General features: G+C 49.2%; 1 protein-coding gene across 1 annotated transcript; it reads left to right on the top strand.

Moving 5' to 3' along the window:
- Positions 1-1,255: 1,255 nt before the first annotated feature.
- On the top strand, positions 1,256-12,372 carry PROKR1 (prokineticin receptor 1). The gene is made up of 3 exons (XM_036078618.2): positions 1,256-1,427; positions 3,395-4,045; positions 11,676-12,372. Exons 2-3 carry the CDS (start codon positions 3,561-3,563, stop codon positions 12,370-12,372), a joined length of 1,182 nt encoding a protein of 393 aa, XP_035934511.1. The 5' UTR covers positions 1,256-1,427; positions 3,395-3,560.
- The last annotated feature ends 2,439 nt before the right edge of the window (positions 12,373-14,811 follow it).

Below are 14,811 nucleotides of genomic sequence, written 5' to 3'. Positions count from 1 at the left end.
TGAGATTGCCGATCCTATGATAATTCTATTTTTTAACTTTTGAGGAACTATCATACTGTTTTTCACAGTGGCTGTCTCATTTTACATTCCCACCATCAGTGCACCAGGATTCCAGTGTCTCCACATCCTCACCAACACCTGTACTTCATTATTTTTTTAAAGATGAGAAATATTCTCAGGTTATGTCACATTAAAAAAAAACGATTCATCAGTTGATGGACATTTGGGTTGTTTCCATCTTTTAGCTATTGTGAATAATACTACTATGAACACTGGTACACAAGAATCTGAGTTTCTTTCTTTCTTTCTTTCTTTCTTTCTTTCTTTCTTTCTTCCTTCTTTATTTTTGAAAGTGAAATTTCTGGATCATAGGGTAATTCTATATTTAACTTTTTGAGAAATCTAGACTTTGGAAGGAGATCCGTGCTCTGTTAAGTTGGCCCTGGTCATCCTAGCCTTCTTCTGCACAGATACGGGTGAGCGGGGGACTCCTCCCTCTCTCCAGCAACCACACTGTCCCCTCCCCTCACTTCATCGCTTTCGGGAAAGCAGTTCTCTGAGCCTCTTTCACACAGAGGTGCAAGCTGCTGAAATGAAGCTGACCCTAGTGTGCAGCTGGGCTTGCCCGAGGGAGCGAGGTTTAGGTCCGTCCCAGCGTCTCCAGCGAGGGCGGTGCTGTGGGCGGGAGGGGAGGCTCCTCCCGGTTCTTTGAAATCCCACCAGCTAAGCGGGCCGTGTCCGCCCTCTCCCGCGGCCGGAGCTGACCAGGTGAGCGGGCCCACAAGTCCCGTGCCCCCGGGCGGGCACAGCGGGCGGGCGGTACTCCCTGCTCGGATCCGCGCTGAGCCCTGCTTTGAGCGCCAGCGCCCCCGATCCTGCCCGCGGCGGTCGTTCCGGAGCCTGAGCGCGGGGAGCGCGCGCCGCCCGGCGCCCGGCTCCCTCCCGCGTGTCCTCGCCGCCAGTTGCCGCCTCTGCGTCCCCGCCTCTCCGGTCCTGGCGCGATTCCCGGGTCCCCAGCCGCGCGCCGGCCCAGCGACCGCGACGTGCCCAGCCCGACCCTGCCTCCTCCCACCCGCCCAACGCCTCCCCGGAGCAGGGACCCCAGGACGTCCGGGAGCCCTGCGGACTCGGCCTGAGCAAGCCTCTTCTAATCAGCTGGCGGTGCTCTGGGGCCCCGCGGCCACCGGGGGCGGGGACCGCCAGTGCGGGGCGGGCCCGGGCCGGGGGTGGCCCTGCCTCCGGGCCCGCGTTCCTAGGATCTGTGGCGGCGGCGCGAGCGCAACTCCAGCCCGAGCCGGGAGAGAGCCCGGAGAAGAGGAGGAAGAGAGGGGACCGGTCCGGTCCCTGCGGGCCTCTCGGAGCAGCAGTTCGTGCCCCCGGGCCCGGATAGAGAACCGGGACCTCGTCCGCCCGCCAGGATGCCGCAGGTACCGAGCGCGCACTCCCGGAGAGATGCTCCGAGGACCCCACGCGGCACGCGCGGTCGCGGGGTGCAGGGGCTTCTGAGGGGGGAGAAGCCTTTCAAGAGACTCGCTTTCGCGCTCATTTCCTCACGGGAGCCGGGCTACCCGTCCCTCTGCCCTTGGAGTAGCCTCGGCGACTCCGTGGAAAAAGGTGGGAGCCCCAGAGGGCTTCTCAGCCCAGGCTGCAGAGAGGCTTCCAGTGATCCGCAGGGTCTGGCCAGGGGGCGAGCGCTAAACGACAATGCCCCAGGGGACACTGGGTGGGAAAGGAATGGGGTTCCTCTTTGAGAGGTAAGAGTACAGGAGAAGAGATCGCAGGACAATTTCTCCCCAAGTGCTAAATCTCCCAACACTCCCTGCGCCCCAAGAAGTTTATATTACCCTTTGTTTTTAAAACCTGACTGGGAGTCTTCCAGGTAGCATGCTTGAAGGGTACCCCTGGGGGGGGGGCGTGCCTCAGAGACACACGGGGCCTGCAAGGGATGAGGACTGTCCCACCAGGATTGCAGCTGTACCTGTGTGGACCCCAAGACTTGGCCCCCTCTGACCTTTCAGCTCACGCTTGTGCTCACACCTGACAGGGGCATAGGGCAGGGACTGAGAGGGACAGAACTGATGGCTCAGAGGAAGGGAAAAATATAAGAAAAATGGGGGTGAGGAGTTGGGGGAGAGAGGCAAGTAGTGGCTGAGCCTCATTGGGGTGCAGAGCGACTTTAACCAGGGTCCTCCAAAGACAGGCTCTGGAGATCTCACTGCTGAGGAGTGTGGGCAGCAGGCTTTCCCGGGGCAGAGGGGTTGCTAGGTGTCTCCGGTTCCCAGGAACCTCAGGTTTTCCGTGCTTGCCTGCCCTCTCCTGTGTTCCTGACATTTGAGGTCCTCTCCAGACCTCAGCTCCCTTACATCCCAGCAAGTTGGTCTGATGTTTTCAGGCTCTGGGCCGGACTGGGACTGCCAAGGAGAGGGCAGAGGTTCCTCTTGGTTTTGGGTCCCCAGCAGGGTAGGCCCCCCGCCCCCCCCCCCCAGCCCCCATGTGCTACGGTGGAGTCATCTGGGTCAGGATTCCCCTCCCCTTCCTTGTGGCTGACTGAGGAGGCCTGAGCACTCAATAGTAATTCTTTGCAGTCCTAGGGTGTAACACCCTCCCTCTCTAGGGAGCTCCGTGCTTTACAGATGTTATTGATCTGCTGCCTGGAGGATGTTGAAACCCTGAGTGTTTAAGCTATTTACCTCAGGACACACAACCGGTCAAGGAAGGATTTTGCTCCAGAGCCCCCTTTCTAAGCCACTCAGGGATTTAGGCTGTGATTTCAACCCTGCAGCCTCTGCCGGGGGACAGGCCTTGGTAAATGCTGTGCTGGACTACTAGGGTCACAGCGGACTTGGGTGTGGGGACAGGAAACCAGTGAGCAGAGGAAAAAGGGGTCTGCTAGATAGGCTCCGGGATTTTAGAGCTGTGTTTTGCCGGAGGAAAGAGACCAGCTCCAGGGGAGCAGACACGGTGTCTCATACACGACTGATGGATGATATTCAGCATAATTTCTCTTAAGCCCCACAGAATCGGACAATTTCACAAAGACCAAGTTCAAGCTGTTAGGACGGGGAGTAGAGTTTGGAGCAGGGCACTTTCATTCTCTTTAGCTTCCCCACACTCAACTTTGGTCCTTGAGCAAACCTGCAGCATTTCAGATCTTCAGTAGAAACGAAATACACTGAGCCGGCGCCTGGTTGTCTCTACAGCAATGCAGCCTCCCCTGTAGGAGTGGGTCTGTGGTTTTTGTGCATCTGTTTTCTCTCCCTGGTTCCTTTATTTCCGCTCCATCACTCAGTGTTCGTTCTGAGCAGGTGGCTAATGGGTCTGCTTGGGTTACAGGATGGTTTTGAATTTGGCCAGTTCACTCACATGTGTAGCCAACTGCTTGTATGTCTTTCAGAGGCTTAGGATGGAGCTCAGATACTGTCCCCCAAGGATGCTGGCAGACACATTCTGACTCATTAAAGGAGAGCTGAGTGTAAGCAGAGAGGGGAGAAGACATCAGCCTCCCACACATCACCTCAGAGGAATTCTAAGTAGCGCTGCTCAGAGCACCACCTGGCCCGATGGAGATCACAGCAGGGGTCATGGATGAGGATGCCAGCAACACCTCCACCACCTTCCTTTCTGTGCCGCCCCCCCCTGGAGCCCACGCTGCTTCCTTCCCATTCAACTTCAGCTATGGTGACTATGATATGCCTTTGGATGAAGAGGAGGATGTGACCAATTCCCGTACTTTCTTTGCTGCCAAGATCGTCATTGGCATGGCCCTAGTGGGCATCATGCTGGTCTGTGGCATTGGCAACTTCATCTTCATTGCTGCTCTGGCCCGCTACAAGAAGCTGCGCAACCTTACCAACCTGCTCATCGCCAACCTGGCCATCTCTGATTTTCTGGTGGCCATTGTCTGCTGCCCCTTTGAGATGGATTACTACGTGGTGCGGCAGCTGTCCTGGGAGCACGGCCATGTCATGTGCGCCTCTGTCAACTACCTGCGTACTGTCTCTCTCTATGTCTCCACCAATGCCCTGCTGGCCATCGCCATCGACAGGTGAGTAAGGGGGCACAGAGACAATAGGAAAGGGGCATTGGAACTGTCCCTTCCTTTACAGCAGGTGTGGACTGATGAGAGAGATCTTTATTCTCCATCCATGTGGATGCATGGGGGGTTAAAAAGTGGGCCCATTGACTGAATAGTAAGGAGAGTTCTAGTTTCCCAGCTGTGGGCAGGGACAGTAGAGCTCCCCAGAGTTGGGCAGTTGGGAAGGCTTTTGATCCCTCTGCTATGGACATGCGCCTAGATGTATCCCGTCAAGGTCTAGAGGTACATAGGTAAGAGGAGCGTGGAGGGACAAGTTCAAGTTCCAGGCGGGTACTTCTTGAGTCAACTTAGAAATCCTGAGGAAGATTTTCTCAAAATACAAGCAGCCCTTCCCCAACCCCCAGCACCAGCTGATTTTAAAATAAGATTGATGATTTGTTTTGAACAAAATAGAAAAAAGAAAAAGGAAAAAAGGTAACATACTTTTACTTGTTCTTTTTTGTTGTTGCATTAATCAGTTTGCTCCTTTCCATACATTTGCACATGACAGTATAGAAGACCTGTTTCTAGTGATGGGAAATCAAAGCAATAAGAGCAGTCTATGTAGATCTTTCTTCTGTTGTGTTTAGTCTCCTCGTTTAGGACAATCACTTGTGCTAAGAACCAGGATGGGTTTTGTTCCCTCAGGACAATCTTTGCAAACCTCTCTGCCCAAAGTTTACTCACATTTACGAAGCACCTTGGTATAGTCCAGAGCCAGTTGCCTGGAGGGTCAGGACCAATGTGTACTTGGATCTGAACAGCCCGTCTCTCTCCCTGAACCCAGAGAGCCCGGAGCCCAGATGCCCTCCCAGTTTCGTGGCCCTGGGGCTCTGGTGGAGTTTAGCCTGCCCCCGCCATCAGGACATCCCAGGGCAGTGTTCCAGGGAAGAGCACAGCAGATCGAACCTGTTTCCTGAAGCCAAAGGCAGAACAACCAGAGATTGGATAACCTGGAAACAGGCCACTACCCAGGACAGGGAGTCAACCCTATCCTCAAGAAGAACCCTGGCTTTAAAAGCATTAAGGATTGGGGCCTTTGTCTCCTTTCTCCTGGGAGGAGTGACAGGGAGTTTGCCACTTAACCAGCCCCGGCTCTGTCCCCTGTGGAAAGAAGGTGCTCGGAGTTGTCATCCCTGCAGAGGGCTACTTTGGCCAGGGTCCTCCACAGGAGTCCGGGAGCTCCACGGCATTTTAGCCACCCAGGAACAGACCCTGGGTGAATCAAGAAAGGGACAGTCAAGTAGAGTATCTGTCCCTAAGTCCCTTTCAGGGCGGTCAAGGAAGAGCTCCAGGAACCTTGTCTCTGATCTTTCTGAAAGTAGAGGCTGAAAGCATAGAGTGTCCTTTCCCGAAGTTTCACTCCAGCAAGACATCTTTGCGGAGGGGGTGCTCCCAGCCACTAGAAGTGGGGTAGGTTACTGCCTGCTTTGGGGCAGGCCCGTGTTCCCTAGGTGAGATCCATTTTAGGATGTAGGGGCCCATTGTCGGAAGGGGTCACACGGCAGGCGGGCGTGGCTTCAAGGGGGACAGAGGCCAGGATAAGTGAAGGGGCCTTGGGTTATTCTGAACATGTAAGAGGTGATTTCTGTGTCGATCAGTCCACCTCGAGCTATTGCATTTTTTCACATTCGTATCCTACTTATGTACCAAACTCAGCTGTCTAAAATCCTGCAGGCGTTTCTCTTGCAGTGTGAGTTTATGTAATGCAATTTAGATACAATAAAAAAGTTCATTGGAGAACGTGTTTTGCATCGTGGGACTGCTAGTGTTTACAGTGGGGTTGTGATTGGAGACCTGGAAACCAGACACTGGAGGAAAGCTCTGTTGGCCTACACAGGCCGTCCGGGGCCTTGACCAACTAACTGGCTGCTCCAAGGTGTGAAGTTACTTTACTGATGTTTGTGATCCTTGCTTCAAAGTATTTGTATGCGTTTTTACCATCTAATTTCACTTTTGTGGTCAGGACCCCATTGATTTTTGTCTGGCCTTGTGTGTTGTTCAGGATGTGATCAGGGATGTTCAGGTTCTATTTGGTTAGTTTGGGACAACTCATTTTTATCTCGATCTAACAAATACACTCCAGTTATAAAAATGCCTTTACTTTTGTTTAATGAAATTGTAGGGGTAGTGTTAGTGGTTATTCTGCCAGGCTTCAAACCCCTGCTGCTGCACCTGCTAGCGGCTGGGCCCCGTGTGAATTCTTTAATGTCTCTCTGCCTCGGTTTTCTCATGTGTACAATGGGAATAATAAGAAGACTTAAGGATGGGTTGCCTTGAGGATTAAAGGAAGTAATACATGTAATTGTTTGGAACAAGGCTTAAACTGGAGTAAGCAACAAATAAACAGTGGATCTTAGAATTTTTAAATGAACGCTTCCAGGAACAACAACAAAACAAACACAAGTAAACTAATGGAAATTTTCTATTGAAGTGATTCATTTTCATTGACGTGATTGTTTTTAGGATGTGATGTTTAAAAAAAGATAATGCAAGGTTTCTAAGAAATGCAGTTATGACGCTGTAGCGGAACAGAACTACTTACGTTCTAGCTTCTCTGTTTCTGAGATTGGTTCCGTGGTTCTCGCAGATATCTACGCTCGCACGGCTCTGTTGTCACGGCTGCTCTCTCCCTTTCTCCAGCATGCCTTTGGTTTAAAGGACCTGTCAGTGCCTACTCCACCCCCCCCGCCCCCCCCCCCCCCCCCGGGCCTGTTCACTCCAGCCCGGGCTCCTTGCCTCAGTGCCTCTTGGCTCTGCCCAGCTGCCACCGCTCCTCCCCTCACAGTCCGTGCTAAACACTCATTCATTCAAACAGCGCGTTTTTGTAGAGCAACTATGATATGACAGAGACCCGGCCAAGCACTGGGTGCACGATGGTACAGGAGAGAAAACAGCTCCTCGCCTTCGTGGAGCTTTAACTCATGGGAGTGGAGAGAGATCACAGTCAGGCAAACAAACAAAGGTAATTTCAGAAATGCTCTGAACAAAAAAGACAAACACTGAAAGTGACGGAGGATGGGAGCTGCTCCAGGTACGTCGTCAGGAAAGTGTCCCTGAGGAGAAGGCATTTGAAGGGAACTTTGAAAAAAAAAATAAATAAATAAAGCCAGCCGTGTGAAGATTGGGAAAACGCATTCCACACAAAGGAAATTATCAGTGCAAGGGTCTGAGACAGGAACAAACATGAAGGGTTCAAAGAACAGAGAAAAGGCTCCTGTGGCCCAGGGAAGAAAGCAAGGCTGCAGCTAAATTAATCTTCCATCTTGTACGCATCTCCCCTCTCTTGCTCAAAAGACCTCTACTAACCGCATTGTCTACAAAATATGGCTCAAATCCCTTCACCTTTTATTATGATTATTGAGTCCCAGACAGCCTCCCAGGCTCAGGCTAGGTAAACACATTTATGTCCTGTTTTCTAAAAGAGGTTGCAATCTTATTGAGAACTGTCACGATGGCTTGTTACATTCTATTCATCCAGTGCCAAGCACTTGCTGAGAGTGAAGGTTTACTAAAATCCTAGGTGCCCAGAATTCACTGACAGTAAGAAGTTACAAAAGAAGTAAGACTGAGCTCTGGAGGAGCTTACCATCAGGGGAAGGGGGATGGGGATCGTGGAATAACACTTAGTAAATAGAACATAAAGTAAAGGATGAATTCTAAATGAAATTTACAGAAGGGTGACATCATTGTGTACTAGAGGAGTCAAAGGAGGCTTCATGGAGGAGGCTGACTTTTAACTGGCCTTCAACTAATGATAGTCAGTAAAGGACAGGAGAGGTTTTCCATGAGGGTAGGGCAGTGTTTGCAAAAAGATGAGGTGGGAATGCTTGAGGTATGAGGTCCCTTGGGGAGGTCTGTGGGATCCTCGGGGGCAAGGAACAGAAGCAGAGTCGAGATCAGAAAGGATAGGGTCATATTCCAGAAGATCTCAAAATCTAGGTACAGGAAGTCAGACCTGATGGAGCGGGGAGCTGAAAAAGATCATCAGAGGACTCTGTCCCCCAAGGTCTGGGTTCCCTCTTGGATGTGGAGACACCTGCACTGGACTCAATGTGTAATCCATAGGTCCCAGGGGAAATGACCAGCCAGCCTGCCCACTGACCGCTCTTCTCTTCTGTCTACATGGGGCCAGCTAAGGCTTGAGTACCTGTGCTCAGCCTTAAGAAGCACAAATGCTCCCCAGTGAGTTCATTGATGGGGCTGACTGGCCCGGGGAGTGGGTTCTGAATTCCCTGATGATCTCATGAATGGCCTAGAAGCTGCTGCAACCACCATTTCCATGGTTTGATCTGGGGCTGGGTCCTGGGGATAGAGGGAGCCCAAATTTTCTTTGCTTAATCACCTAGCCCACCCTCATCACACAATCACTGCCTAGATGTTTCTTTGTCCAGCAGCCTTCATTCTTTGTTCTCTGGGAAATGTAGGCTCTAAGTGGATCTGGACCTGAGCCATTATACTGGTAGACACACAGGGCAAGCCAAGGACATACACATACGTAGAGAAAAGTAGCTGCCTCTGCCTGACTCCTTGAAACATCAATAGGTAGAAATCAACTGCGATGGAGAGAAAAGAGAAAAAGGATGCTAGGATTCTGGTAGGATGCCAGGAGGGTAGAAAGAAGGGGTATTGCTTGCTCCAATAGGAAAGGGAGGGAGGGGACAAGTGGCGTATAGGAGACCCAGCTGGATTTGGAGCAAGACATGGATGGGTCTGCAGCATGGTTCTGTCAATTTCTAGCTGTGTGGCTTTTGGCAGGTTATTTAACTTCTCCGAATCTCAGTTTGCTCATCTGTGAAATGGTCATCTTTGCTCTCTTACCTATTCAATAGACCTAGGGACATGTAATGAGAAAGTGGATTTAAAAATGCTCTGTAAATTGTAAGCTGCTTTACAAACATAAGCAAGTATTACTATGCTAGAGTTCTGGAGTTCTGATCCTAGCATAGCCAAGACTGCTGGCAATCCTTGAAACAGTTTTGCAATTTTCCTTTTGGTAAATGTATTTGGAGGGCTTCTTGCACAGCTCCTGGGGCTAACCCTGGGGTTGGAGTCGGGGTGAAGGCCAAGAGAGCCGGGATGGGATAAACATCTGATGGGGAGTCACAGGTTACCCTGAAGATTAATTTTGATGTGAAGATAAATAGATCCAATAAAATAGCAAGTAGCAGAGAATTTGAAAATGAACTATTTGCCAATAACAGGTAAAAAAAAAAAATTGCTGTGTATACCGAATAGCTCTGAAAAAAGACATTTTAGGTTGCTAACCATTTCTTGTAATTAGAAACCTCTGGTTGTTTATGTGCAGTTGATGCCAGCAGGCTGGGTCTGAGGACCCAGAGGGGGCCCCGCAGCACCAGCCAAGAGGGGTCCCTGGCTGCACGCAGAACAGAAGGCAAACACGAGCCAGCACGAGGTGAAAGCAGTTTAGTGAAGGTTTAGAGAGCGTGCAGGGACAGACAGAGTGGGAGACTCAGAAAGGAAAGGAGGGAATCTCTCCTTTGTTCGAGGTCTGGGGTTTTTATTGGGGACTATGGTCTAGTATACGTGTTCTCTCAGGCATCCAGGAACTGGTTAGAACAAGGACCAGGGCCCAAGTGTTACTCCTTGGAGCTGGGGGTCTTCGTGTTGAGATGTCTGGAGCCGGTGGTCTGGAATATGCATCTGATGGCTTTGTCGGGTCATTCTCATGCGGCCCTTCCTTAGGTGATATCTATTCTAAAGAAATCATTAACTCCTTGTCCCTTCCAAGGAGGACATATACTCTTTGCATTATGAGGCATGTGTAAAACGGGGGTGCAGTTCCTAGCAAGAATAGAAGCAGGAAAAGGAGGAAAAAGCAGATTTTTATGGAGTCCCATAGTTTCCCTATCTCACACTGTCTAACTGGAACCTTGCAGTATCTCTGTGAGGTCGGCGAGGCAGATGATATTCCCATATTACAGATGAGTAAATCGAGCCCACAGGGCTAAGAAAAGTGACTCAAATTCACATAACAAGTTTGTGGCAAAGCTGGAATTAGATTCTTGGTCTTCTGACTCCTAGATCGTCATCCTCTCCTGCTTGTTCATTGAAAAAAAAAAAAAAACACTCTGATCTTGAAACATCATAAGGACTTAGGAAGTTGCCATTGAGAAAGGAAGGAATAGAATTATATAGTGAAAATTCATATAGTAAACAAGTATAAATATAGAAATATTCTTTGACAGAATAATCAATAGAACATGGTGGGGCAGATAAAGAGGGAGAGAGTGAGTGAGAGCAAAGATACCAAACTCTTAGTACTTGTTATGAGTCTGAGTGAGTTTGGCGCACTCATTGTAGTGGGAGCAGCGCGGTCTTTCTGAAGGGCCCACACACGTGCATTGCCAGGAGCATTGCCAGCACCCTGCAGACATTCCCATTCCATCCTTCAGTGCTCGAGAGATTGACAAGAGTGACAGGGACTGTTGCCGGTGGCAGAGGACATCAAGCAGCCAGCTGCGTGTACGGAGGGTGGGCCCAACCCATCCAACTTCATCTCACATCTCTAGAAGACAGCAGGAGCCTCACTCCAGCGAACTCTCCAAATGACACTCAGGGGAGCTGGCTGCCTGTGTTTGGGGGAAGAGGGACACAAATAGCAGGAATATAAACAGGAAAAAAAATAGGAATGAACTTCTTCCAATCAAAATCCCAAGAACGATGACCTCAAAGGCATTGGTTTCAAAGGAAATAGAGTAGGTCTGGCTTTCCTTCAGGTTTCTCTCACATTTGCTCTTGGCTCTACCTGGGAGAAGCCATGGACACGTGAGAATATGGTGTTGTTTAGCCATTCCCTCCCACTTCACTCTCCATCTTTCTCCTTCTCTAACTTCTACCCCCTGCCAGACACAGAAAGTCTTCCAGGAAACCAGAACTCTCTGGGAAGGAGGCTTTCATACCACACAAATGACTCATATCCCCCAGAAAGTGCTCTCTCTTTGTTCCTGGACCACTGTGGCAACAGCAGTGTGGTTTTTTGGGAAAGAACAAAAGCAATATCTTTTACTGTCTGATGCTTTGTGGTTAAAAAAAATACATTCAATGTATATTCTTGATTGATTTTTCACATCAACCATGAGATGAGGTTAAATGTTTTCTGTCGAGGGTCCTGGGGTATATGACCTTGAGAGTGTCACTCATCTGTCTCCAGATTCCATTTTTACACCTGAAAAATAAGGTACGTTGTCACGCGCTCTTCCTTCACTTTTGCATACGGAACAATATTTTAAAAAATGTGGAATGAAGACAAAACTTTGCCCACGGCTTCCACTGGAAAGGGCAAGTTCTCCTGACAACTCTTTGGAATTATCAGGCCCTCTTAGCTCTAAACGGTGGGGTTATTAGGATGAATGGCCCTGGACACAAGAAGGACCTGGGAATAGTGCCAGGCCAGAAGCCAATGGGAGGCATTACTACTACACTTAATAATAGTTACCATTTATCGAGTATATGTCATATTTAAAACTGTCTCCTTCACACGTACTTTTCAGTTGCACCTTCTAATATTGTTGCCGAAACAATATCACCCAGAACTTTCTCCTCACAGTTGTTGACCCTATTTCTGTTCTTGTCCTAGATATCTGGCCATTGTCCACCCACTGAGACCCAGGATGAAGTATCAAACAGCCACTGGCTTGATTGCCTTGGTGTGGATGGTGTCCATCCTCGTCGCCATCCCTTCTGCCTACTTCACAACCGAAACGGTCCTCATCATCGTCAAGAGCCAAGAGAAGATCTTCTGTGGCCAGATCTGGCCAGTGGACCAGCAGATCTACTACAAGTCCTACTTCCTCTTCATCTTTGGCATCGAGTTCATGGGCCCCGTGGTGACCATGACCCTGTGCTACGCAAGGATCTCCCGGGAGCTCTGGTTCAAGGAGGTGCCGGGCTTCCAGACGGAGCAGATCCGGAAGAGGCTGCGCTGTCGCAGGAGGACGGTGCTGGTGCTCATGTGCATCCTCACCGCCTACGTGCTGTGCTGGGCGCCCTTTTACGGCTTCACCATCGTGCGCGACTTCTTCCCCACCGTGTTCGTCAAGGAGAAGCACTACCTCACCGCCTTCTACGTGGTCGAGTGCATCGCCATGAGCAACAGCATGATCAACACGCTGTGCTTCGTGACCATCAAGAACAACACCATCAAGTACTTCAAGAAGATCGTGCTGCTCCATTGGAAGTCTTCTTACAATGGGAGTAAGTCCAGTGCAGACCTCGATCTTAAAACCACAGGGGTGCCGGCCACGGAGGAGGTGGACTGCATCAGACTGAAATAAGCCGATGGACCTTTCAAAGTTTAAGCGAAGACAGACCTTTGGGACACTGACCAGTGTACTAGGACACAAACCATCAACCAAGAACCCTTGGTTTGCTGCAGAGGGCAGAGTGAATGGACAACTGTGTGAACACTGTGCCCAAGGAGCTCAGAATTCCTAAAACTGATGTGACTAGGTTCCAGCACCGGTGGCCAACATTCGCTAAATGTCTGATTTGTGCAGAGTAGGCACTGGTGAAACGTGTATGTGTTGACAACATTTAACTGGCAGAAAGAAATAGGGATTAAGCCAAGAAAAATACTGGGGCATAGAGAGCCTGAAATGAGAGACTTTCCAGAAGGGAACCCAAGTAGGCATCTAGGACTGCGGTACATGTGTTTGTAGGGTGATGGTCTCTCTGACCATCTCAGCTACTCATCAGATACTGATGTAGCCCATCTCTAGGATTGTCCTTAGGCTTGAGTTCACTCCTAACATTTGTGGGGTTGGAGCAAGAATACAAAACAGGCTCCTAGTTCTTTCTTCAACCCTTCTATTCTCATCTCTGGTCCTGACTCTCACTGTGAGGAGCCTTACGTGCATGCACATGGACACCCCAATATGCATGGGCAAGTTCTGTCCAAACCCTCCTCCCCAACACTGCTCCATGGCTACCCCTTGGGCTTATGGCTGTGCCCATACATGGTGAGACTCATCATCAGGAGAAGCCACAGAGACCCTGGAAGCCATTTGGTCAAGGTATTAAGGGGTTCTGGATATTTTGACTTGCTCCAGGGAAGGCCTAGGCTCAGGATGAATATGTTCTCTTGGCTCCATGGACTTCTCATCCCAAGGGGAGAAGTGCAAATAGCAGACCTCTAAGAGCCTGTGGGGCTCAGGGCAGGAGCTCAGGTTTTCTGGGTCAAAGGATGATACTGCTTCTACCTCTCAGTTATTCTGGCTTGGACCTATTAGGCTTCCCCTTACGTCCTTCTTTTCCTTCCCTTGTGTCCATGCTTGTGAAACAGAATCTTTGAAAGTAGACACAACACCTCATGGATACGGCTGTCAGCCACTTCCCATTTCCACCAGCTCTCACCCTCAATTGTTACGATTTGAGGGCGAGATGTGTTTGTCACGGGTGCCTGAAACCCATCACAGTTACTAATCTTTTGGATTAAGACTTGCTTTTCTTTTAAAATGGATATAGTCTTGGGACAGATAACCTGTCATATTTCCACTCCTCATGTAAATGAAGCCATGTGATCCAGTGGCAGGTGGTGAAGGTTGGTGGTACAGCCCTGGGCACCCAGGAAAGACAGGGACATACAAATGGGTGGTGGGCGCCCAGTGGGATTCAGTGACTCCACAGGCTTATTGAAGGCTCATCCTACTTTCTAACGCACCCTCATTGTTTGGTGTTTCAAATTGTAGAATTTGGACTGGTGGAACCAGAAGATCTGATCCAGCCTTGGCTCTGTCCCCTGTGTGACCCTTGGGAAAGCTTCTCAAAGGGGACAAACATAATACCTGTGATAGCTCCTGATGAGGTGGTTGTGAAGAACCAATGAGATAATATGTGGGTAAACTCTTTTCAGCCACACGAGTAATCAAAGGAACGGACCAATAACTGTGTGTAACGTGCCTGACAAGGAAAAACTTGTCACCTTGGCTTATGTATCTAGAAACCTTATCATCTCCCCCTTTCCATTACTCTTTGTGTGAATTATTCCTTTACCTCTCTTAGCCATGCTATATGTGTTACATTCCTAACAACATGCTGGTGCAACAAGGCGGTGAAACTTGGTGGTAAAAGTGTAACAGGGAACGGCAGTGTCACCAGTTAGAAGATGAGCGCAGGGTTTTAAGAATTTCAGAATCAGAGCATCTTTATAATCTTGGAAGTGTTGACCATGTTCCTGTGCCTGTTCCCAGCCAGCATGAATCTGGGCAATGTGATATTGTTTCTCAATCTTTTTTCACTCTCATGGGTATGTGTACCTAAAGAGTAGATGTGTCCTTTTCCTCTCAAATAATTTGAGAGCAGCACATTTCTAAGGCTATTTAACTAACAATTGTATGGCGTTTCCCCTCCAAATATAGTCAACTCTTTATTTTTGGCAGCAAAGTTCATTTTTTAAATAGTTACTTTATTTCCCTGGAAGACACATTCAAATACCTATTTATTTCTTCCTATTAATCATCCAGCAGACTTATTCTACAGTGCAATCAGAATACTCTCAGAGAATAAAAACTGATTAAACTATTAGCCCAAATCCAACATGCCTTGGAAGGCAATTCTTGTTTCTTATAAAATTACATGTTACATTCTAAAATCGGGAAAGTTAGCTTTGGACCAAAACATAATTAAAGGACATAATACGTTGTTGTTCCGTTCACCTTTTCCATTAGAAATGCTAAGCAAGAATCGACTATTAAATAGGAGCTTTTTATATGTGA

This window comes from Halichoerus grypus, chromosome 10, assembly GCF_964656455.1.
Source record: "Halichoerus grypus chromosome 10, mHalGry1.hap1.1, whole genome shotgun sequence".
In the NCBI taxonomy this organism is placed as follows: Eukaryota; Metazoa; Chordata; class Mammalia; order Carnivora; family Phocidae; genus Halichoerus; species Halichoerus grypus.
The sequence above is the reverse complement of the archived record's forward strand: the minus strand, read 5'-3'. Positions and strand labels throughout refer to the sequence as shown.